Source organism: Camelus bactrianus, chromosome 24 (genome assembly GCF_048773025.1).
Source record: "Camelus bactrianus isolate YW-2024 breed Bactrian camel chromosome 24, ASM4877302v1, whole genome shotgun sequence".
NCBI classification, from domain to species: Eukaryota; Metazoa; Chordata; class Mammalia; order Artiodactyla; family Camelidae; genus Camelus; species Camelus bactrianus.
In genome coordinates this window covers 16,431,173-16,457,148 of record NC_133562.1, presented here as the reverse complement: position 1 = coordinate 16,457,148, position 25,976 = coordinate 16,431,173, and the positions used below count along the sequence as shown (strand labels likewise).

The window sequence follows — 25,976 nt, the reverse complement described above, 5'->3', positions numbered from 1 at the left end:
CTGCCCCGATTCCTTTATGTGTGAAATGCGGATAACCGTACCAACCTCATCAGCTGGTAACCTCTGTAGCTGGTACCCAGTGAGCATTTAATAGCAGGTGGGCCTCCTTCAAAGGTTTCCGGGGCCATTTTTGAGGAACAGTAAGTGATAGAAATTTCTTTTATATCTCTGGGCTTTAATTTGCTTCCCTTGGGGGCAGGTATAGCTCAGTGATAGAGCGCATGCTTAGCATGCATGAGGTCCTGGGTTCAATCCCCAGTACCTCCACTAAAATAAATAAATAAACCTAATTACCCGCCTAAAAAAATTGCTTCCCTGTAACTTCAATCCATTTGATCTGGTTTCCCTTCTGGAGCCACATAATCTTTTTTCCCTGCCAGTTGATAATTTGTTTCTTAAAGATTGGGGAGCAGCTGTTGGGATCATTGTTAGCATCTTCATCACTATCCAAAGATTAAGCACCAAGGTCCCTGCCATCACGGAGTTTAATGTCCAATGAGAAGGTCACTTCTCTTTGAGTTTTTCAGGTTGAAGATGTCCAACTCCAAAGCCATTTCAAGGACAATGTCTACCACAGAGCATGCACACAGTGGGCTTCAGTCCATGGACGTTGCTAAGACTATTATTCTTATCACCAGACAGGGTTTTGAGAGATCCTGGTCTATGGCTGGCTATTATCTGCTTGAAATGTGACACACAAAATGAGCCCAAAAGCCACAGCTATGGCCTCACCTGTACAGAATGCAGAGAAAGTAATTTTAACCACCACTGATAAGGACACTTACTGATGCAATTTTTTTTCAGAGCTGGCTCATTCTCCTGATTCTTATTAAGCTTGCAGTTCATTATAAAGCTGGTTTTAAAAAACCAGATGCACTTATATTAAGTCAAACCTTTTCTATTTTCCATTAAAGTGCCTACTGGGATGCTAAAAGTAGGATTTTTTAATTTGGTTAGTTTCTTTCACTTTTTAGCTCATGCTTCTAAGCTTCCTGATATTTTAAACAATTTGGATCTTGTCACTGGCATTTCAAAGGACCTTCCCAGTTTCATGTCCTCTGCCAACCTGAGAGGCCATGTGGGAAATGAGCTCTCCAGGGTGCCTGATTACCAGAGACACAGAGAATATCAGAAATACACGAACGCTAAATCCACCTTTTCTGCCAGATGAGGATGCAGTTTGAATGATGCTGAGTTTGGCTCAATCATCAGAAGAGTCTCAACATCTGTAAATAATCCTTTAAAAGAAGATTTTAGGAACCACAGATAATTTGTGTAAGTCTTTGACAATAATGGTTTAAGCTCTAGGTCTAAAAGAACTGTGATGCAGCATACAATTAACTTTTCTCAGTTTCAGCCGGACCTCATTCTCTGAGAGAAAGCGTGGATTCTCTGCTCCTCCCTCTCCTAGAGGTTGCAGGGGGCATTTGGCCAAGGTGCACTTCTCTGGGATGCAGTAAAGAGGGACGCAGAAATGATGGTTAGGGTCAGGAGCACACTGACTGCTCTCCTCTGCTTGTTGACCGTGTGGACTGAACCGACCCTCTGCTTTGTTCAAGCACCAGGACGGGGTCTGGAGGTCTGTTGATATTTCCTATTTGTGAAAGTTCTTCCTGGCAGAGGATAAAACCCCTGAACATAAAAAGGGAAGTGGAGAGCAATGAAGTTTAGCTTTCCAGATACAGCAGCGCACTGCCCGTATGGACAACCTTAAGTGGCCACTACGGAATCCCTAATGAGTTCTGGGACAAAAAAAAAAAAAAAAACAAAACAAAAAACAAAAAACAAAAAAATTGAGCTGAGATGGGCCACGCAGGTTCTTGCTCAACTTATTCATCTTGTTTAAAATAAGTTTCTTTGTCTCTGGCCCAAGAAATCATGATCTTAATTCAGTTTTATATGTGTGGTCTCTTCTTGAAAGTCTGTACGTTCATAGTCGGGCTTGAGAGTAGCTGCATGTCTTCTGTGGAAATACTGGAGGCAGCAGGCTTGGCCAGACACCGGCTGTGTTATGACGGCAGTCGGTGGGGCTAATGGTGGGTCCACCTCAAGCTGCTTTCTCAGCAGAAGCTTTGACAGTGAGGAGGCAAGTCTGGAAGGGACACTGACTTAACGTGCCAAAGATCCTGAATCAGCTGGTTCATGAGAACACGGGAAGTGGCTTTGAAGGACTCCTTGAACACTTGAGAGCCACAACCGTAACGGTGAAGCCTTGAGAAAAAGTCAAATTGTAAAGGGAGAGAATTGCTCAGGAATAAAACTTTGGTTAAAATCTGGCTTCCAGGGGGTTTGGAAGCTACCAAGAGACAGAAAAAGAGAAGGTGGTCAGAAACAGCAGGAAACTGGACCCCGGTGGTGACACAAGGGAGAATTTCCAGGATGGTGACCCACGTTGTGGACATCTTCAAGATGCTGAAGACCATGAAGAAGGGACATGGGAGTGAAAACAGAACCTGGATCCACCATGGCCTGAGGGTGCGGCCACTCATGCCATTTCCCCGAATTTTTGAAATCTGTTTTCTTGCAACTCATCGTGTGCATTGCAAAATCATGCTCTAGGCGCCATTCCAACTATGCACATGCTGACTGCGCTCAGCATTCTGGGGGGCTGTCTGCCTTGGAACCATTCAGCAAGTGTTTGTTGAGGACCTCCATTTGCCTCCCTTTGATTTCCGGTCCCTCCTCCACTCTGCTTTCTCCACATGACCTTCTTCATCTTCTTAGGCAGCTTTCTATGCTCTGACAGAGTTTTCCAATCACGTTCCTTCCGTTCGAACCGACCTATCCTGTGCCCTGAGGCTTTTAAAGCCACGTGAATTCAGCATCTCAGGTGAATGGGTTTGAAGAGGGAGGTAGGGTCTATCTGTCAGGAGGCGTTCCTGTGAGTGATTGACACGGACATGTCCACAAATAAGCGTCACACGAAGTGGAGGAGATGTGCACCGAGCAGAAAAACAGAGAAGACAGCGAGCTTGAGTCCGAGAACAAACTATTTGTTCTGCTGAAAGCCAGTCTGATAGACTTACTTGAGCTGACAAACTTTGATGACTGAAAAGGGCAAGGTGAGGGGTCTTTTCAGCTTTAATTGAAGGTACTAAATAAATTGATAATTAGTGCATTATACCAGGGGGGAAATTTTTGGCTGAGGGCAACTTGCCCCAAATTTCTTTAATCAAGGTATGTGGCCACAGAGGTTTTCTTGTTTTGTTTCGTTCTTTTTGGCTGATTCATGAGTCCATGCTTCTTAATTTTGTTTCTTTGTCTTTTTTGTTTATTTGGCTTCTGCTGCTTGTGGTTCTGAGCTCAGAGTAGATGCTTAACAAGTACATGTGCTGCAATCACCTGAATTAGCCAAAATTTCCTATCAATTGTTCTTCTTATTAATTGTTACTCTGTTCTGTGTGTTCTCCGCTCAGCGTGACTAAACTTTAGACAGGTTTCTCCTGACTCTAGGTCTTCAGCCTCCCTTTTCTTAGAACACTTACATTAGAACACTTGCCTTTGTAAATTCTTTGCCCCTTTAAAGATGTAAAACCTCCCAGCCTTTCGCCAGTTTCACAACCCAGGAATCTTTCTCAAGGACTGGGAGCCATTCCTGGGAAATGCAATCATTGAAGGCAGCCTCCTAGTCTCTGTGGGAGGCTAGGAGACTAACTTCCTAATCGTGACAACTGGTTGACACAGTTCACCAACTTCCCATCTGACATCCTTCAGCACTTTGCTCTAGCTCACCCCAGTGCTTAAAAACCCTCCCGACTTTTGTTCCAGCAGAGGTGAGTTCAGTCTTTCTCCCCTCTCCCAACAGTCTTGAATAACGTCTTCCCTGCCTTCTTAACGCCCCCACGTGGCATTTTTCTTTGACGTTTGTAATTTCCAAAACAAGTGATCTTTTTGGCACTTTCCTTCGATGTTTAAAAAAAGCACTTCTTCTAGGTAATACTTAGCTGACCAGATTTATAAGTTCCTCCTATGTTTCCAGTTCCCTGTCCAGACATCCCAGACTCCTGGAAGAAATGACTTTCCAAGTTTCGATGTCAGTCTTCTCTGGTAACAGTTTTCTTGTCCTTCTTTGGTGCTGATAGAGCTGGGGTGACCCATATATTTTTCAAATATTTAACACGTTCTTTTTATGAGATTACCTTTTTCTTTCGTATGACAGTTAATCAAAGTCAGTTTCTTCCTTTGAAATCAGCCAACTGTTTTATCTGGCAGGGTTCCACTTACTGTGGACACGCCCTGTTCAGTGTGAGTCCTAACACGATTGCTCACTAATGGATTGTCAAGGTCAGATGTGTTTACTTGGCTTGGAAGAAGGGAAGAAAGGAAGAAAGACACATGCTTACCTATTCTGACCACTAATCAGGAGAACTCAAAATGATTTAATAAGCTGCATGACCTCCCTGAAAAGTTTCCATGAAAAGGTTAAGTTCCATTTTGGGAAATGAAGGCACCCTTTTCCTAAGTCACTCTCCCTTGAAAACGTTAGCGCTTTTCTGTTTCTATGGCTATAAAACTTATATTGCTCTTCCTTTGAGTTGGACAGATTTCATTCCCAAGACATTTGTGACACCTGTATTTTGTCTGTGTCAATTTTGCACCGAGTGCAGAAGAAGCTGGGATAATGTACTCAAATTCAGACACATGTTTACAAAATCACAACCTAAGCCCATTTTTAGAATTCTTACAGTCTGTTGGCTGATTCAGGCTTTAATGTAACGATGATGAAGTCAAAGATTTCTCCTAAGATTTTATTGCTTTTTTTATGCTAAATATTAATATATTTTTTCCTTTTCTGACAAAACACTGGCCTGTGAGAAACATGACACTTGGCTATTCAGTCTAAGAATCTAGGTATGGGAAGAGACCTGGGCTGCTTTGAGCCTTGGTTAGCTGGGCAGGCGGTAATTAGGTTCCTTCCTCTGTTAGATCTGTCTCAACAAAGGCAACACTTCCAGGTGTGCGGTCTGGCCAGAAGCGAAACTACAGGGCCAGACATGGCCTAGGAAATTGGAAGGTCATGGCTGAAACTCTCACAGGCACTTCAGACATGTTTCTAAAAGTGGAAAATGCAAGGAGCATGATTGAGATTCCTCACATCAATTTTAATTTTCTTTCCTCTTTGTTAGTTCTAACGCTGCCTTGGTGCCTCTAGATTATTCGGAAATGATAAAGGAAACTGTGAATCGTATTATCTGGGGTTTTCCTTTATCTGCTCCGACCCTCCTTCTTGCCAATCAGTTCCAATCTTCAGTAGAAACCTAATTTTGTCTCTTGCCTTCTCAGAGTGAAAGGCTTACAACTCACTCCTGTTCATCTTCCTTCCTTTCGCAGGGAAGGAGAGATAAAAAGACAATATGAGAATCGTACTTTTTCCTTCATAACATTGAATTTGAGATGTGTGTTTCTCCCCCAATGTCAAGTTCTTCTTCCTCATGAATAAGAAAAATGGTCTGTAAGGAGATCCGACCACCCAATTACTTACACAGCAACCTCACATTTACATAAACCAACAACCTTTATTTAATGAGTTCTCTGTTGGAGTCAATCAATAGAATCTTGGTTTGGTTTTCCTCGTATAGCAGGTCACCTCCAAGCTCTGTTAAACTTTTGTTTTCCTTTTCACTTTTTAGAAACTAGTTTGCAGGGCAGATTCTCCCCCTCTGCATGAAGTTCAAGTGACAGCTTATATAGTTTGGTTTGCTACTCACACCGGATTGCTCTTTGCCATATGAACACATGACATCACTTTACAGGGAAGACATACAATGATTCATTTAAAAAATTTTATCTAGTGCCTACGATGTGCCAGGCGCTGTGGTAGTGCAGGGAGATGAACAGAGACTTTGAAGCGTTAAATAGTGTTTACTAAGTGTCCGTGTGTGTATGGATACATTTAGGTCCGCGAACCTTTTTCTTTCATATAAGACATACAGTCCTAATAACAAATTATGGTGATTAACTGAATAATTTAATTCTTACCTAAGAGGAGGCAAGAATGCCCAAATGTACATTTTATGTAACTAATTTGGGATTTTAAGGCAAAGTACAAATGCCATAAGGAGTAAGTTGCTATTTCCAGCTTTTTTGCGAGAACTCAGTGGACATTTCTGTACTCACTCATCTCTGCAAACAGCTGTCTTCTTTCTGCCATGGTATTTCCTCTTTTCCCACTATCTTCGATCATTCTATGAGACAAAATGTTGAGAACGTGTATTAGCCTCTTGCTAGTGAGGCAAACAGTCATTCCCCTGTAAACACGTTTGCAGTAATGATGCCACAAACTATTTAAAACTGCATATTCAAAAAAAAAAAGAATAGCTTTCCTTTGACTAACTTAAATGCTTGTACATATTTTCCATATATAATGTTGTTGTAGTTGTTGAAGGGGGTATAACATTTTTATTTTTTTAACTCACAAATAACCACAAAAGTATCCTGCCAGGTGCTTAGCTTTCCATCGCCCTAGTTAATCACACCATTGTCTGCAAAGGAACTATTTCAAAAATACTATGAAAATGCCAACAGTTAAAACAGAGAATAAAGAAAGGATTAAAAAATTAAAATTTGACTCGAAGAAAAAGAAAATAATGAGAAAGTTCATGGAAAAGCTGCTTAGCTCAATAGAGGGTTTGGGCTAAATATTAAGTGTTTTACAGGTTGATGGAGTTGACTTTTTTGTTATATCTAGTTAAACTTTAAAAGTTTTCTTTCATATCATATTTACATATATATATATATATCTCATTACGTTTTGATCCAGGCATGGTAAACAGAAGGCATAGCTGACTTTTTTGCTCAGAAGTAGAGTTGAGGCAACAGAGAGGTAGGGGATAGGACCAGATGTTCCTGCATCTGTCTATATGTTGCAACAAGATGAAAAGAACCATCAAAAATAAATCACAAGGATGGCAGGTCGGAAAGCTCTGACTGAAAACGTCAGGGAGGTGAAGACTGGCTTGTGAACTCGAGGCGCTTACTGCCTGTACTACGCACTTGGTACCGTCCGTGACATCTCTTTTTCTAGGTGACTTTTTGTATGTCTCTGTGAGGTGTTTAGGGGCAGTGACTTGGAAAATTTTAAATTCTTCACAGTGTCTGGCCAAATCCAATCAACAAATACTATGTCCAGGTAGTACTTACTGACCAAACGAATAAAACAGAAAAGAAAGAGGAAGGAGAGAGGAAAGAAAAAAATTTTCTTTCCTTGAAATGGATTTTTAATTATATTTTCAAAAACTGACTCACATAGTACCTCCATCAAAAAAAATTAAAATAAATAAGTAATTAAACCTAATTAACTTCCTCTGCACCCCCCCAAAAAAAACTAAAAAAAAAGAAAGAAAGAAAGAAAGAAATTCTAAATAAAAAAAACTCACTTCCAGAAGAGTGAAATTCCAATTCTGTTAGTTTCAGAGAATAATTTGACATGAGAGAAATCAATTTATATATATTTTTTATAATATAGGACTATGCATTTTAAAGCAAAATCTTGTCCCATGAAATAGAAGGTAAAAAACACACAGACCACTGATGTCACCTTCTGGTCTATTCATGCCTGTTTTTGGCTATTAACTCATAAAAGAACCGTCATTAGTGACACAATAGGTATTAATTCTCCCTTCTAAGTAAAATGTGTACCTTATGAGGAAAAGAAAGAAAAAACTCAGTGGTGTGAAATAATGGAAAGCCTGGAATATAATTACAAATATAAGAGGAAAAATAGCACACCTCTCGTTTTACCCCCAAAGTTTCCCGGGAAGCAGCACCGTTAGATAAAATGGAGAATGTTCATGTATTCTCCAGTCATAATAGGAAGAAATAGGGGAGGCTAGTTTACAGCTTACGCTGATTCCATACAGGGACTTGTGGATGAAGTAAAGCTCAGGAATCAGAGAGGTAAGCAGCATCACTGAGAGCTCCTCACTTTCCAATTTAACGCTGACCAATGGGACTTGAGAGACACCACGCCTGACTCCATTCTCCTTGCTTTAGAAAGAGAGACGAGCACAGATTTCCGTAGGGGAAGGATGGGGCGCTTTTACCGAGAGCCATTTTACTCCTGAAATTGTCAAGAAGCTCGGCTTTGTCATGAATTTCAGTATAACAATAACTGCTCAAAGTCACACAGAGGAGTGAGGGGGAAGAGAACCCATCTGGGATCATACTAATGTCACCCAGGTGTGTGACTCACCAACAGGCTTAATTTGGTCCGTTCCTATTGCTCCTTCCTGTCGACACGGCACTTAACTCAGAATTTACCAGAGGATCGCATACATGTCCAAAGAGCACAAAGAACGAACAAGGACAGAAAATCGATGAGCCTGGTCAGATGTTTCTTTCACTAGCGCTCAGCCCCACGAATTACACAGGGTGTGTGTTGTTTTCACTTATGAAATGAATCCACCCTTTCATTTACTTCAGAAATATTTATACTGTAGCTATAATTTGACAGTCTGCCAGCTCCTGTAGATTCAAAGATGAATGAGACATGATCCATTCCCTCAAGAAGCTCACAGTCCAGAAGGAGAAACAGATAATTCTAACTCGGTGTAATATGTGCAATCATGACAGTATGTACTGCTGGATATGGCAGTTTACCTCTAGGGAGAGCTGAAAGAGACAGGAAAGAGAGGGTGACTCTGGAGCAGAGTTTTAAAGGGTGAACAGGAATTTCCTAGATAGAAAAGAGTAGAGGAAAGGTAATCATACAAAGCGTCATGAAAAAACCGCAGAGCTTGCAAAAGGGAGGATGGTGCATTTGAGAACTGGGAATAGCTCAGTATCACTGAGTGCAAGTGGGAGTGGGGACATTGGAGAGGTGAACAGGCATCAGATCTAGAGAGCCTTATTTATCAGGTCTAGACAGGATAGGCCTTTCCGCCAGGAGGCTGGGTGCCATTCAAGATTGAAGGAGGAAATTAATGTGTACAGACATTGGTTTTGGTAAGACTGCCCAGCATGCTGAGTGGAGGAAATACTGGGTAGGCAAGAGGGAAGGGGGTGGGAGCCCATAAGTTAGGGAAGAGTCCAGTTCACTGAATACTTCTGTGATTCAGGAGTGGGAATAAAAGGTCTCATGCGGAAGGACTGACACATTCAGTAGGGCTTGGTGATTGGCAGGTCACGGGGAGAAGGGCAGAGGTGAGGATTCAGCGTTTGCTTTTCCACAGCACTTCACACGCATCAGGAAACAATCTGCTGTCCTCATGGCAATAATGAGTGTGTAGGAGGTGAGGTCACCAAGTCATCCTTCTCCCAGCTTAGTCACTAAAAGAGGCTGCAAATTGGACAGCGAGGGCCCCTATATGTGAGGGAGGGATGAAATAATAGAGTAGAACAGGGTGAGAACAAGCAAGACCCAAAGAATAAACCCGCCTGTAGGGCATTTCATTTTGGCACAGGGAAGAGAAGTTCACAACGAAACAGCATGTCCTTTACAACATGTCTTTAACATCATTCATAATATACGTACATTTCTATTGCATATGACATAGAAGACATTTTAAAGGTAGAAGCTTAAACTCATGGCACCTGACATTTGTATAACTTTCTGAAGATTATAAAGTGCTTTCCTCTATAACCTGATGAGGAGGCTGGAGAGATTTTATTTCAAATTATAACCAAAGAACTTGAGACTCAGGCAGATGAAGTGGCTGCCCTGACTTCCACCCCCCCACCCCCCCCAAAAAAAACATAGAGCATTTTCTGGCAGGGCAGGAAACTGAGTTCATTTTTCTGCTTTTAATTTTTAAATTCCTCAGCTAGTATGGGTTCTAATCGCCAGTAATCTTATTCCAGCTGCCACCGTTCCATACAAATTAAGATTTTTCTGAACCTGGTAAACTCCAAAGAAGTTGACAGAGGCTGGGAATTAACAGGCCAAAAGAAGACGAGAGAGGGAGGGGCCACAGCTCAAAGGTCACTGAGAAACTCCTCTGGAGGCTACTTCTTAATGGAATCTCCCCATTTTAAAACACTGTTGTACTGAAAATTATCAGAGGTGAATACTATTCCCGGCGTCCAGATTTATGTAAACTCAGACACACACAAACACACCAACTCACACACTGATTTGCACTCTCACGTTTTAAATCCACAAAAGCTGACAGCGTTTTATAGAAACGTGGGACTCTGCTTTGCTTCTGCTCCACATCCGCGAACACTCACGACTTGCGGGTTTCGTGCTGAGTATGACGAGGCTCTTCCCGTGTTTTATATCCCTCCGCTCTGCTCCAGGTGGTTGACAGGAAGGCGCTGGGTTCGGCAACCGCTGTAATCCCCAAAGTTAATAACTGTGATGAAGGCCAGGACAAGCTCCTTTCCCCCTTTAATTGATTTACTGGTGGCATATAAATGCATGTTTCCATTTCTGTTAAAGAAAGAGGCCTCTCGGGATTAGGCCAAGCTGGTGGAGAAGGACCTTGAACTCACCTCCTCTCATGAGCACACCACAGTCACCACTCACTGCTAAACAAGCATCGATAAAAAGGGCACCTACTGAAAATCATCTCCCACAACCAAAGGCATAAGGAAGGAACCACAACGAGATGGTAGGAGCAATGCAATAGCGATGTAATCAAATCCCATACCCGCTGGTGGGCGACCCACAGACTGGAGAATCATTATATTGCTGAGGTTCCCCCCCAGGAGTGAGGGTGCTGAGCCCCATGTCAGGGCCCCCAGCCCGGGGGTCCGGCGATGGGAACATTTACAGTAGTCAAGACCTGGAAGCAACCTAAATGTCCATCGACAGGTGAATGGACAGAGAAGATGTGATATACATTATGTATGCATATAATGGTATATTACTCAGCCATAAAAAGAATGCAGCAACGTGGATGGACCTAGGGATTATCTCTACTAAGTGAAGTAAGTCAGAGAAAGACAAATATCATACGATAGCGCTTGTATGTGGATCTAAAAAAAATGATTCAAATGAACTTACTACAAAACAGAAATAGACTCACACACATAGAAAACAACCTTATGGTTACAAAGGGGAAAAGGGCGGGAAGGGATAAATTAGGAGCTTGGGATTAACATATACATACTACTATATATAAAATAGATAACCAACTAGGACCTACTGCAGAGCACAGGGAACTATATTCAATATCTTGTAACAATGGAAAAGAATCTGAGAAAGAATATATATATATATATATAAAACTGAATCATTTTGCTGTACACCTGAAACTAACACAACATTGTAAATCAACTAGACTGCAATACACGTTTTTTTTTTTTGCAGGGGGTTCATTGATTTATTTTTTTCATAGAGGTACTGGGGATTGAACCCAGGACCTCAAACACATGCTAAGCATGTACTCTACTACTTGAGCTATACCCTCCCTCTAACTATACTGCAATAAAAAAATTAATTAATTAAAAAAAAAGAACGAGGCCTCTGATAGGGCTTTCTTTGATTATGCTAACCTCTGGCAATATAATAAAAAAGTATTTGGAGCTCTTTCCTGAGGCTAAGTACCACTGCATTTGCTTTTACTTCCTAGTCCTTTATCTGGATGAGCCCCTGACAGTAGGGAAGTGCTGTTACTAAAAAAATGGCTACGTTGAGTTTCTGACTTTGCCTTTTACTTTAAGCATCATCTTCTGCTCTTGGAACTTGAGCCTTGTTTCTGGAGGGCGAGGGGCGTGAGCTCACTATTTCTGTGTCCTGAGCAAGCTGGATTTGTTATCAGGGATTCGCTCTTCCCTCAAAAGTATCCACCCTTGTGGTTCTCAGCTGCGGCTTCCCATCACTCCAGCCTGGAGACTTTTATCAAAAACACAAACACTACCTGGATCTACTGACTGTAGGGTTGCAGCCGGGCATCTGTGCTTTATAAAAAGCACCACAGTTGCTCCTGACACACAGCCAGATTTGAACTAGACAGAGGACAGAGTTTGACCGTGAACTTAACCGCACAACACGAGGTGGGAATTCTTATGTTGCGTTGTAATACATTTCTCCAGCTTGTAAGACCCACTTTAAAATGTCCTTTGAACCAAGGGAGGAGACAATTAATTCTTTGGGGGCTGTACATACACAAAATATATATACATACATTGATATGAGTACCTGATGAGGCAAACTTTAAGAAACAGAAAATGCCGTTAAAAAGTGAGAGACCCATTTTTATCCAGAAAAGAACTATTATCATTGGTACTTTCAAGTCAGGAAGGAACCTGCTGTTCTGGGGTAAGAGTGCACAAGACGTTTAGGGACATTTGGTTTTGTCTGACTTCATTGACTTGGTAACGAGGCTAGGACTTCTGCTCGATAGCAGCTGCTATCTCCCTCACCTCCTCCTTCCTATTAGTGAGGGTTTGAAGATTGTAGAGCAGGGCTGGGAGCAACTTGGCGTGGTTGAAAAGAAGCCTTTTGGGAGGAAGATGATAAAAATTTGGACTTTGTCATGCGAGGTTCAAAGTTGTTAGAATGTCTCGGAAGGACTGGGGAGCCCTGCCTAAGAGCTTGAGCAAAAGGACCCCAAGGGTCCTTGGGGGAGACAACCCTAAGGAAGGGGCCATCTGTACTGCTGCCTCCAGCAGCGCACTGGGACCTAAGATTTTTCAGAGCACCGTGTTTTACCCAATCTGATGTGACTGTGGGACGACGGTTGTGTGTGTGTGTGTACGGGCACATGTGTGTGTTTGCATCGGTATTTCTCAACGTTACATGTACAGGTCCACTTGGTCACGGTGGAACTATGGCTGACCCTAAACACTGGAGTCAGAGTCTTCCCTGCTCTTCTGCTGGGATTGCCAAGTTCTTAACTTCTCTGCCGGGCAGGGTGGGGAGCAGGTGTTAGGAAAGGACTGCCTTCTGATTGTTTGGAGTCTTCTTGATTCACTGTAGGATGTCACTGTTCATAAACATAGCTCTGCTTCTTTTCCCTACATATCTAATAAATGAAAACAAATAAAAAAATAAAAGCCCCCTCTCCCATAATTACAAGGCAAGTTTTCATTAATCTTGCAAACAGGACAACCCCAAATTTTTGAGGTTTTAGATTTTTGAGCCCCACTTATCTCATTACAGTAGGATTAGACTATATATATTATATACTATATATGTTATTATGTTATTACTATATATGTTATTATATAGTATATAAAACATATAATACACTATATATATTCTTTTACTTACATATGTAGAAATGTGCATATATATATGCACAGTCATACAAGTAAAAAATAATTTGGAAAAATTAAAAGATTGTAATTCAAAATTTTTTTCAGGTGACTGAGTTACATTTAGCTTCTCAATGAAGAGGTGTTAGCTGATTAAACAATGCAATGCAAAGCAATGCATACTTTCTTTTAAGGTTTAGCTCCTTTCAATGATCTGATTAAAGGTATGGATCCTCACCCCACCAAAATGCTCATATCCCTGGATATACAAACAAAGGAATTATAACTCCTTGCATGGGCTGGTTTAGGGGAAGAAAGCCTGGATGTGGTGAGAATCAAGGGTGGCTTTAACTCTAGGGAGCACCAATCATCAGTGAAAGGGAGCAGCCAGCGGGTGTGTGTACAGAGCAGCTGCCCAGGGGAGAGGGCACAAAGGCTCCTGGTGGCCTCCCAAGGCCAGGAAAACAGCAAAGACGTCGAGCTGGAGCACTGATGATGCAGACACGGCAGTGACGGGCTCCTCACATGGTAGAAACCAGGGGGCCGGGATATACAAAGTCAATACCCCTGGTCAGGCAGAAGCTCTCATCTGGAAATGCAAAGTGCCTTAGGACATTATCGGCATGACTCCTGGAGCTTGAAAGAATTCTAACTCATCTTTTGTTTTGGAAGATCTTAGAAAGATTAGTAGAAAGAAGTAGGTCTTCCCTTGCCTATCTCTAATGCGCTGAGAAGACAAAACAAAACTGGGGCTGCCACTGACCAGGGGCTACTTGTTATGCGGGCTTCTAGGAGTGCGCTTTCCACGAGGAGAACTGGGAAAAGGAGAGTGAGAACAAAAGTGTGGGGCAGAGCATCTAGCATCCAGATGTACGCCAGGCAGACGTGTGCGCTTTACATTCTTTATTTTTTTACTGTTTAGGCTTGGGGAGTGGTGAATTTGGAGAGCTGGAAAAGGGAGGGGCAGGTAAGTATATTATTTTCTGCAATGGGACAAGAAAATCGGATTTTTTTTCTGGGAGAAGAAACAGTAATAATAATATTAAGGAGAATTGCCACAATATTATTTAAAACAATTATGTTACAAAAAAGCACACAAGGTACCAAGCACTATGAAGGCATTTTCTCATTATGCTCTTAAAAGAACACCATAATACTGGGTGAGGGGAGGGTATAGCTCAGTGGTAGAGTATATGCTTAGCATGCAGAAGGTCTTGGGTTTAATCTCCAGCATCTCCATTAAAAATAATAATAAATAAAGTAAATAAATACATAAATAAATAAACCTAATTATCCACCCCCTGCAAAAAAAAAGAAAAAATAAAGGGCTATTAAAAAAAAGAACACCATAATATTGATATATTACTAGCCTCATTTTACTGATATGGAAATCGAGCTTTAGACAGATCAAGTCATTGCCCAATTTAGGGTTTAAAACCAGATACACATTACTATATATAAAATAGATAAATAACAAGGACCTACCATGTAGCACAGGGAACTATATTCAGTTTCTTGTAATAACATATAATGGAAAATAATCTGAGAAGAACATATGTACGTATGTATATGTATAACTGAATCGCTTTGCTGTACACTTGAAATTAACATGGTAAATCAACTATACTTCAATAAAAAACAAAATTAAAAAAAAGAAAAGAAAAAAACCCAGACATATCTGACTGGAGCATCCACTGGGCTTCTTAAGAAAGACCAAAATGGAATTGTGTGAAGTAAGACGCAAATGTATTTGTCCCAGAACAAATATTTTTAAAAGATAAATCTCAGGAATTCTAGATTGCAGGAACGGCTATTCTGTCCTCATTTAAAATGAGAACTTAAGGAAACCCACGTTCAACAACTTTTCAGTCTAGTTTAATGAGTCAGTAAGAAGTGGATTTAACCCATCGTTAAATATTAAATTAATTAAGATCATGCTGTTTTCTTCCCTTCCCCAAATTCTCTCCGTGGAGACTATCTCGGGCTGATATAATATAGAAGGCTCAGGAAACAGCAGTGACAGTGTAGGGACTTTGATGATTGTTGGCCAATAAAAAGCACAGCCAAGTATATGGGGTTAATGGACGCACATGCCAAAATTAAATAGGCCACAGTGAAAAGAAACAGGCAGAGTGTGGGAGCAGCCAGAAAGTTATGGCTGCAAGAGTCTAAGAGCAAACAATGGTATTTTGAACACCAGGGTCCCTGCCCTGAGACGAGGGTTGACTGGTAGGACAGGCGTGTGGAATGGAAACAGAAGGAACAGAGGCTGCCCTTATTTCTTGCCTCTGGGTTTGTTTCTGTGAATTATAAGGCTCTCAGTTATAGCCCTTCCATTGAAGAGAATTTTGTCCGAAATTAAGGAGCGTCTGGAAGAAATCTCCGTTTCTTGAGCGAGCCATGGCTCTAAGTTGGTAGTTGCCAAGAATCTGAGGGGGGAAGAATAGCTGGTGGGAACGCGCCTTCTTTTTTCGTCTTGAATCAGGCAGGCATCTCTGAATCACCTTACTGAAGCAGAGGCATGAGTGCCTGGGTTGTGTAGCAGCAAGGGACTACGAGACTCATTCATGGATAATAACAACAGTAACAGTCAGCATTTAGTATGCGCTAACATGGGTGGGTAGGCTCTGAATTAAACATTTTATGTGAATTAGCCTATTTATTTTTATCCTAACTGTATCCTATTGATGGGAAGACCAAGGCTGATGAGGCAGGCAGAATGGTCTCCCAAGGGTACGCATGCCCTCATCCCCAGAATTTGTGAATATGTTACCATGGTGAAAGGGACTCAGGAGATGTGATTAAATTAAGGATTTTGAGATGGGGTGATTATCCTGGATTATCTGGGCAGGCTCAATGGAATTATGAGTCATTATAAGGAAAAGAGAAACTCTTGGAAGACAGAGGAAAGGCCCCGGAACCAAGGAATGCAGGCAGTCTCTAGAAGCTGGAAAAGCCAAGGAAATGGCTTTTCCTTGACCTTCCAGATGAGAAGCAACCTGCCAACACCTTGATTTTAGACCCATTTTGGACTTCTGCACTCCTAGAACTGTAAGGTAGTACATTTGCGTTGTTTTAAGCCACTAAATTTGCGATAATTTGTTACAGCAGCAATAGGAACCCAACACAGCTGAGAGGGATTAAGAAACCTCCACAAGGTCACATTGCTGGTGGCCACAGATCCAGGATTTGCACTTCAGAGGTCTCTCCACAGGCCATGTTCTAGCCCTCAATGCTATACCCCCTCCCCATTTCACCTGAGACTCTACCAGCTCCTGAGTATGATTTAGTCATTTATTGAGACCTCCTTGTGTTCATTCCTAATTTTCATGATCTTATTTAAGCTTCAAGTCTGGCAGTATTATTCTCCCCATTTTACAGATGAGGAAAGTGAGGCTCAGAAATTTTAAAGAGCTGAAATTTAAGCCTAGGTTACTCTGACTTTCATTCCAAGCTTTTAGTCTCTTCATCCTACTGTCACATACTTTGGACCACTGTTTATTGAGCATCTGCTAAATGTCATCATAAAACACAAACTCACATTTGACTAATTTGCCTCTCAGTAATTCTTGAATGCATCTAGATGGCTTATACAGGAGTCACTATGTCAACTATGCTCTAGGAATATTCCACTCCAGTGGGCTAGCGGTGGAATCCATTGACCCAAACCCTCTCCATCTCAGGGGATTCCTGATTAGAATGAACTGGGCTGCACTCTGATGCCATCTATATTACCACGTTGAAATTAGCTCTAATTGCTTAATTGATATGGTCGAACTTAATAGAGGTAAATACGGTGGAGAATATTTTCAGAGCATTAAAACACAAGATCATATCTAAGACTATCATAATAGAAGCATCACCGGAACCCCCAATCTATCACTTACCAAAAATCATTTGGACGGGAGAATACCCTGCCTATAACAGAATATTCTGAAACATAAAAGTAGCTAGTTAACCAAAAGCTGTGAATATATATGGTGCCTGCTACTGGAAACTTTATGATCTCAAAGTCAGTACCACAATGAATTACATTAACCCAATTAAAAGATCACATCCTTTTACTGTTTATGTTATTCTTATGATAATATAAAGGACAAGTTGATATACAGCACAATCATGTTGAAAATAGACCTACTCAGAGAACCAGAAAACACAGCTAATTTTTGAATCATAATCCCTCAGGTTAGTGCCTGTAAATGGAACAAATAAAACACACACACACACACACACACACACACACACACACACACACACACACACACACACACACTGTGCTTCTCTGACTCACGATGCCCATACTTCAAAGTACCCCCCACTCCACAGACACACCGCTAGAAGCAGTCATGGTGACACAAAGTAAGAACTGAACAAAACGTTTTAGCCAAATAGCATTAACACCACGGTGGACACACTTTTGAGACTGTAAAAGTCACTCTTGTGATGCTTTCAGCCTACAAACCTATGAATACTGAAAGCAAGTGCTCCAGATTCATGCTTCAGTGTCTGCATTTACGGAAACAAGCGTCCCTGACCTTTGTGAGAACGTAGCAAAGGGTAACAAGCAGCGGGCTCCGAGTCCCAGACTGAACAAGCAGTTCTTTTTTTTTAACAAAGGCTTTTGCTGAGGGGCACTCAAGCCATTTCCTGATGCTCTGGGCACACAGACTAGCTCCCACCATTCCACTGTCATTCAATGCACCAGAGCAGCGATGCATTTAAAAGCTCCTTAGTGACTTCAAAGACTTAAAGAGCCTAAATTACTACCTGGAAATGATTACACACAGAGAGAAATAACTACTAAAAAACATGCTTTTAAAAAAGCTCCAAAAAGCTTCTGAAAGGGACTCTGGGACTTGGGAAGTTTACTATAGGTGACCAATGATATCCTTTGAGCTCACATAGCATAGAAAGCCACCTCAGAGATGCTCCCTTCCAGCTGTGAGCTGTTACATGATCAGGCTTGAGACGTGCCTGAGTCTTGTCAGTAACACAGTTACCTAAAGTCCAGCCATTTCAAATAGAAAAGCCAGAGCCCCAGCATTTCAAGGGCAAACAGAAACAGTGTGTAAATCAACGAGTCAGATCAAGAAGTTCCTCATCGTTGCTTTTCCATTTGCAATACGTTGTCTGGACGACTGTTTCTCAACTTCGTGGCGTCACTTGGTGAAACCAATGACACTCAGAAGTCAAATGACAGTGGTCCAAGGCTGCAAAGTGACGTCGCACAGTCAAAACTTAAAAATTCTTGGGTTCTGGTTAGAGATGCTTCTCAGCATGATTGTCTTCACAAGTCCACGTCACTTTTTCTCTTTTCTGCTTTGCAGATCTATTTCTTTGGGCCAGTCCCTCGAATGTGAAAACTCTCTAGAGAACTCCCGTCAAGAAATGAAGATGGCGTATTAAGGAAGGGAGGAGGAATGAAGAACGAGAACCTTGAAGTTCACAAGTGAGTGTCACCATCACAAGGGTCTGCGAAGTCCTTTCAAGCCAGCAAGTCATTGCCCTGTGGCTCCACGTTTTAAAGTTGAATTATTGTTCTCCAAGGTCCATTAATAGTCTGAAAAGCAGCCAAGCTAATGAGACCTTGAAATGATGGGCTTTTTAAAGTTGAATGTGCCTTTGTTCATCCAAACGTTAGGGTTCTGCCAGTATTTTATGGAGGCATGCAGAGGGAAGGCTACTTATAATAGTCATGAATAGAAAGAAAACTGGGTCTCTCACCTCCAAACAAAAACGAAAAAAAAAAATGACGGTCAGTTTTAGCTTTAAATACGTCACTTAGAAGAGGACAAATGCGTTTATTTTTAATTCAGAGCCGGCTAGATCCTAATCCCACAGAATCAGAGTCAGGCTTTTTTTAGTTCAAAAAGTTCAAGTTAATTACACAGCTTGTCTCTGCAAAACTTGTCAGGAGTTATTTGGAATGCTGATCTGGGAAACGTTCCGCACTAATCCTTCATGAATGTGCTCCCAGCTCCGGGCTCGCAGAACCAGGACCAGGACCGTGCCCTCTGCACAGAACTCTAGCTATGAGGGCATCGCTATGAGGTCAGCAGGTCTTCCTGACGAATACTCTCCTCCACAGACACAGGAGACCCGAACAGTAGAGGGGAGGGCTCCGTCAGATCAGGGCAGCAGATAGAAGGAGAGAGAAAAGAGACTGAGGGGCAGTAAGAGGGAACAGGAGAGAGAGCAGCTAAAAGTGGGGGGGGCAGGGAGGGATGGTGACAGACTCAGCCTCAAAAAGGTGTCCAGGCTAAGCCTCGTGGTTTGCTTGGATATCTGGATTATTTGTAAACTGTATGTTGGACTATACGTGGAAGAAGCAGACACAGGACGCTGTTTGGCTTCTGGGGTTTGGGATCGCCCCTCCTCACCAGCTGGCCCTGTGCCCTGTGCCTTCCTCGGTTTAGACGCTGTCCTTCTATTACGACAGCCTGTGACTAGGTGAGCTGATTCAGCAGACGTGCCTGCTGGGGCTAACGGCCCCTGTCAATACATTTGGGAAAATGGCGAGTAAATGGCAGATGGACTTCCCTCTGACTTCAGTTTAAAGTCCAGAGCCCTTAATTGGCTGTGTCGGTCCTGAGCGACCCGGCTCTCACATCCATCCTCGGCCCACGTCGCTCTGCTCGCTCGCTGCACTGCAGCCACACACGCCTCTGGGCCTTCCTTTCTCCTGATTCCATCACCTGGAACATTCTCTTTTCTCTCCCCCTTGCATGTCCCAACCCCTCTCAGCCCTAGACCTGGCCAGCTCCCATTAGCAGGGTAGCCTTTCCTAATTTCTCTAATACCCTAGCAAACTGCTTTCTTAATGCCTTCATAATTTACTTTTATAACAGGTATCACAATTACAGGCATAAAACATTTTATGAAATTGTTTTTGGTGTCCTTATCACTCATGAGACTATTGGTGTCATGAAGGCATGTGCCATCTCAGTGATGTTCATTAATACTACAACCAAGCAGGACCCTATGGGGCCTTCCTGGGCAGTCACCTCCCCTCATGTCCTCTGCCTGCCTCTTGTTAGTAACAAAGCTGCAGTGTCCCAGGCCTCCCCCTGAGTCACAAAAGACTGGCTCAAGAAGGACTGACTGACAGGATGTGAACATGTGGTGACAAAAATAGCAGCTGGGCCAGGGGAACTGGTAACAACTTAAACAGTAAATCAGCCACATGGCTGTCACAGAATCTTTAGTTCCTCCCTGAGGTACATAGTCCCTGACGCACATTCCTGAGTTGTTTTACAGATACTAAAACCCCCATCAAATGGAAGATGTTAAACACATGACGACCATGAGCATGTAGCCCCCAGACCCACTAGAGCCTGAGAACTGATAATGTTAACCTGTGACACCACTGTTTACCTCACCATCAACCAGCCAGAGCACTGCACGAGCTGATCACACACCTTGCAACTCCCCTTCCTCACCTTGCCTTTAAAAATGCTTCCCTGAAATCCACTGAGGAGTCTGCGTTTTTTTGTTGTTGTTGTTGTTGAGGATTAGCTTCCCACACTCCTTGTTTGGTGCCTGCAATAAATGTTACACTTTCCTCCACTGCAACCTGGTATCTGCAGATCAGTGTCACTGTTCATGGGTGAGTGGACCCAAGTTCTGTCTGGCGACAAAACCATCAGTGCCTAGAATGAATGAAATCAGGGAGTGTGGCACTGACTGCAGGTCATCTGGGGGAGCTTACACTTCACAGAGGAGGAAAGAAGGAGCTTGGGACGATTCCTGTGCACAGGAGTTAAGTAATGCAAGCAGTAATTACAGAATAGTAATCTGACAGTAAATGCACCAGATGAATTGGCGATGCGGAGAGGCTGAAAAGCTTGGGAAGATTTGACCTGGAAATAATGGCAGTGGAGCGCACATCTGAGAGGTAGTCCCAAGAATGGAGGGGCTTCCTCTCTGAGCAGGCCTTGGTATATGTTCTGTTAAGACGGAGGACCGTGACACAGATGGCTTAGTTGTTGCAAAGACAGACTACTTAGAAATAAAATGAGAAGAATCATTCACTTCTACTCTTATGGCTTCAAGTATATTTTTAAGAGATGAGGACACATGGTAAAGAGCAACAGACCATCTTAGAAGAGATAATTAAGATGCCACCTAAATAAGTAAGTTTCATGATCATTTTACAAAGTAATTTTGCACACGTGTCATTTAAAATTGTAAACTGTATGCTGTTTGTGGATGTGAACTTAGCTAACAACTTCCATTGGTACAGTCTGACTCACTCTCCCTAGTAAATGTTAGCTAGCTCTTCCTTTAATGATTAAGATAATCTTTACTCACATAAAAAAAATACAGTCCTATTTCAGTTAAGCCTCAAATGGTCAATTTTGGATAACGCTGAATGTTTTCAAAGACGCCAAATATCCTTTGACTACCAATACTTTCACTATCTACACAGTGACTTAAAATGAATATCAATTAATTTTTACTACTGCTCAATTTTGAATGAAGCTAATTTCTTCCTGCGCCAAAGAAAGGGCAAAGTGTGGCCTCTGGCAGTGGAAGCCCTTCTTGGCAAAACTGAGGACATGTGACAGTAGGACAATCACATATAGGACGAGTAGAGAATTACTCTCCAGATTCTGTCACTTCTAGAACCAGATAGATTATTTTCAGTTTTTCAAAATTCACTACTGAATTTTCCATCACTACTTTCAAACAGGATCTATATTCAAGAAATGTGACTGATTCACTGGATTTTTGGCAAAAATGTAGTACAAATATTTTTTGAAGGTTCATAATATCACTCTTGTTTTAAATGCAGAATTTGAAGAGCCCAGGAACATGTGACAAACCGTCTTTCAATCCCAAGAGGTTCAAGTCATTTAACTGAAGCCTTAAATTTCAGAACACTCAGATTTTTCCCTTTACAAAGCTGTCTGTACCTTTTTACTCCAGGCTAGTGGTTTTAGAACCTGGAGTTCAATCCTGTCTGTGTAATCGTTCATTCTTCTTCCCTTACCTGTGACTTCATTTGAAAATCTACGACGTAATGGCTTTGGAAAGCAGTTCATTTCTCTCTTTGGTGGTAAGTGCTTAGTATAAAACCAATGGGAAATGTACATCTTAAAATGTTTTGTCTGGATGGATATAGTCATATTAATTATGGCTCACATCTAATCTATTTGAAAAGATTCTTCCACAGTCTTTAGAAAGTCTCAAACAAATGATAAATAGCACACATGCATGTAAGTGCAGTGTGCAAATGCCCATTAGGAAAAGTTACATTTTAGAATTTAATGTGGTTTTACTCTCTTGTAATTATAACTTTTATCAGTGTTAACAGCTAATCTGATGGTACAAACATAGTGCTCCACCACTGTCTTGGCGAGCTCTCCACATGCAGGGCACTGAGAACCAAAATTTCCAACTCCATGGTACAGATGCCCCCTCGGTGTATTTGCTGTGAAGTTCAGTTTTGTATATTGAGCACTATTTTCCTATTGATTTCAATTTTTAAATGAGAAATCAATTCCAGAAGTGGGAAGGTCATGGGATGTAGTCTTTGGGAGGGAAGTGGGGTGAGGACCCAGCATGATACAGTAAAAGGAGGTGAAGCTGAAGCTGAGAGAGTGGCTAGCTTCTTGTGTGCTGCTTTAGAACCTTGTGTGAACAGCACATCTGAAAATCGGGCCCAAGAAGAGCCAGGCCCATTGGCTGGCAAGCGGAATGACAGTGTTCTCCAACGCCAGGCAAGCCAATGAAGTAATGCAGTAAAATTTCAAGAGCCATACCAATTATTGCCTGAAGCTGAAATTTAACTGCATATCCTGCTTTTTTATCTGACACTCCTATGAACATAGTGCTTTAGACTCAGAAAATATTTGGTGGGTGATTTAATTTTCTTTACTTTGGCTTACAGAAGGGTCTTTCCCCCAGCTTGCTTGGTTTTTATTTCTGTCATGGAATCTTTTCTTCAAATGAATTCGTCGACTGGAGCCAAGCATTTAAAACAGATAATCATGGAGTTGCCCTGGCTGGGGAGGGAGGGCAGAACCCAGCCCACTCAGGCTCCATCCCTCACGATTGTGTAAAATTCTTTTCCTGAGGCCAGACTCCTCATTTTCAGGTGAGAAAAAGAGGCCCGTGGAGGAGGCTGACTGTAAATCCAGTGTCTCAGCTTTGCAATGTGCTGTCACTGCACATAGAGGCAACTGTGCAGGAGAGGAGTGAGTTATGTTCCTGAAGTTCATTTACAAGTTTCATTACAGTACACAGCCCATTTTGTTCAGAAAATGCAGGAACATTAAAGTTAGATTATTAGGTGATCCCACAAGGTCGCTAAAAAGCAAATTATCTGCCATGGAAAAATACTAGGGAAAAAACAGCAACTATTTCAAATAAATTATGGGTAAAGTAGGTTTTCTTGCACGAGTCGGAAAACCTAATGATCATGAGTTGTGTTTGTGAGGCAAAGCGGAGGTAGGCAAACGAATATTCTATTGTCTCCTTTTCAGCTTCAGTGAGGCCAATAAACCCAATGACAATAGGTAGGAGACTAATCCTGTTGGGGTGGGGAACAGAAAATGCAGAGAGACAAGGAGTACATGAAGGAATGAAGGCTCTGCTAATCATTTCCAAACTCATAAAGCACTTACAACATTCTAAGAACATCTTACGTGCCTCCTCCATCCCTCACCTGCGGTCACTTCTTCTTCCTCTAATGTCACTAACTCTAAAGAAAAAGTTCTCCATGCCTAACATCGCTCCATTTATTCATTCATCTGTTCATTAATGCAGTGAAGAGTTAAATATGTGGGCCAGGCACCCTGTAAGGCACTGGTGATGCACCAGTAAATGAGACAGAAATAGTTTCTGCCCTAGGAGGATTTATGGGGGAGACAGATATTAAAGTCTGGTTGCAAAAAATAATTATTCTAATTGTGACTGAGGTGGGAAGCCCCATAAAAAAAGACCGGCAGGACCCCCAGGCAGGGCCACTACTCTCCTGCCAGCACCATCCGGTTCCCTGGCCCAGAGGCTTTATCTCACTTTTTGCCTCTTAAACAGCTTACTTCTAGGAAAGTGGAACTTACCCCTAAAATTCTATTGGTTCCCTGAGCTAACTCCTGATTGGTCCATTTGTAGTGCTTCATTTGCATGGAGCTCACTCCTGATTGGCTATTTCTCTTACTCCTGATTGGTTATTTCTCTCACTCGTGATTGGTCCATTTCCCTCACTCCTGATTGGTTATTTCTCTCCCTCCTGATTGGCCCATTTCTACAAAGCTTTTTCCTAATTAGTCAACTTTTGTTATACCTTATTTGCATATGATGTTGCAAAGTGTAAACTGGCAGCCTATAAAAGCCTGTGTAAACCTGCAGACCGGGTCCAGAGCTTGGAGTGTTAACTACTCTGGGCTTGCTGGCGTAATAAACCTGCGTTCTCCAACTCTCTTGAGTGCTGCTTGGTCTCTCACCCAGATCCAGGTTGTTGTCTCAACTGAGCTGTAACACTGAGCTATTACACGCTTTTCTGCAACATGATAAGTGATATCCAGAGAAGTACAGTTACTGCAAACAGTGGCTACCAAATACAGAATCATCATCATCACCATCACTTATTATGCATTTACTCTGTGCAAGTATTTTACATCCTTTACACCTAAAATTCAAACAAATCTCGGAAAGGAGCAGAGGAGGGATGACTATTACTATTTTAAAAAGCTAGGGAAAACTTTCTCTTTTCTGTGTATAACCTGGACTATCTTTTGAGGAGGCCACTGGAAGACCCTTTGTTCTGCAAGCATCTTGATGTATTTGAGAATGAAAGTTTGGAACAAGGACAAAGGGGGCTAAATCTCTCTGCATAGTGAGAGGGAAGATATTTGTAGTTTCTAAGAAACAATCAGGAGGCCTCTGTGAGGAGTGAAACAAAGGAGAAGTAAGCCAGAAGTTGCTGGAGAGATGAAAAAAGGCTGTGTGCTTCCGACCCTCACCCCATCCTACCAGTCCGTGTCAACCCCAAACTCTCAGTGACGTTACTGAACCCTCAGTCTGAGTGGATTCTTCGGTGGACACTGGTGAGGAGGCAGAGTCTCACTTGCAATCTGATAAAGAAGGAAACGAGAACACAGCTTGCCTACGATTGGAGTCAGACAAATAACAGTTTCAGGGACAGGAATCCCCAGGAATCCCCAAAGGTGGTACGTAGGGTTTAGATGTACATATTGGTTTGCACCAACTTGATCTGACTCCCCCAAGGGGAGAGGAAGTCCTGGCTGACAGCTGGCTAATCCAAACGAGGACCTATGGACTCAGAGAGGTCCCAGAGCTAGTTACTGTGTGAAGATTCTATCTGAACTTAAATCTGACTTCAAGATCTGTACTCTTCCTACTTTGCCAGGCTCCCTCGGTTTTGTCAAGAAGAGCGCAAGAGGCTACAAGGCAACACTACCCATCCTCTCTTGCTCCGGAAGGAATTAGCTCCCAGCTGATGGAGGTGCCGGCTGGCTATTCTCACTTCAGAATCCCAGCAACTGCGTGTTGCGTTAATGCTCAGCGTTCAAAGCACTTCTAAGCACATTACTTAATGCATGGAATTTTACTTTTTCTGAATGAAGAGTGAGATAAATTGTGCTAAATAAATCCTCAGGTTTTTTTTTTTTTTTTTTGGTGCTTTTTACTATAAATTACTCATCTAAGCAGTTCCTTCGTGGGCATTCTCTACTACGTGCAGCCTTGCCTAACACAGATACCACACTGGGAGTAGAACCTGCATTTGCTGTGCTAGTGGACAGACTTCAAGAGCAACCTGGATGTCCTGTAGGCTTTGGAAAGAAAAATGAGGACATGACGTCCCGGCT

The 25,976-nt window shown here is 42.1% G+C and overlaps 1 protein-coding gene across 18 annotated transcripts in view; it reads right to left on the bottom strand.

Moving 5' to 3' along the window:
- DTNA (dystrobrevin alpha) overlaps positions 1-25,976 on the bottom strand; it is a 294,094-nt gene that overhangs the window by 107,242 nt on the left and 160,876 nt on the right. For 17 of the 18 annotated variants that reach the window (XM_074352226.1, XM_074352221.1, XM_074352223.1 and 14 more), the window contains one exon: positions 6,118-6,185. In XM_074352226.1, coding sequence (XP_074208327.1) covers positions 6,118-6,184 — 67 coding nt within the window. In that variant the 5' untranslated portion in view covers position 6,185. Of the gene's footprint in view, positions 1-6,117; positions 6,186-10,084; positions 10,271-25,976 lie in introns of all 18 variants that reach the window. The other variant, XM_074352224.1, reaches the window with a different exon arrangement.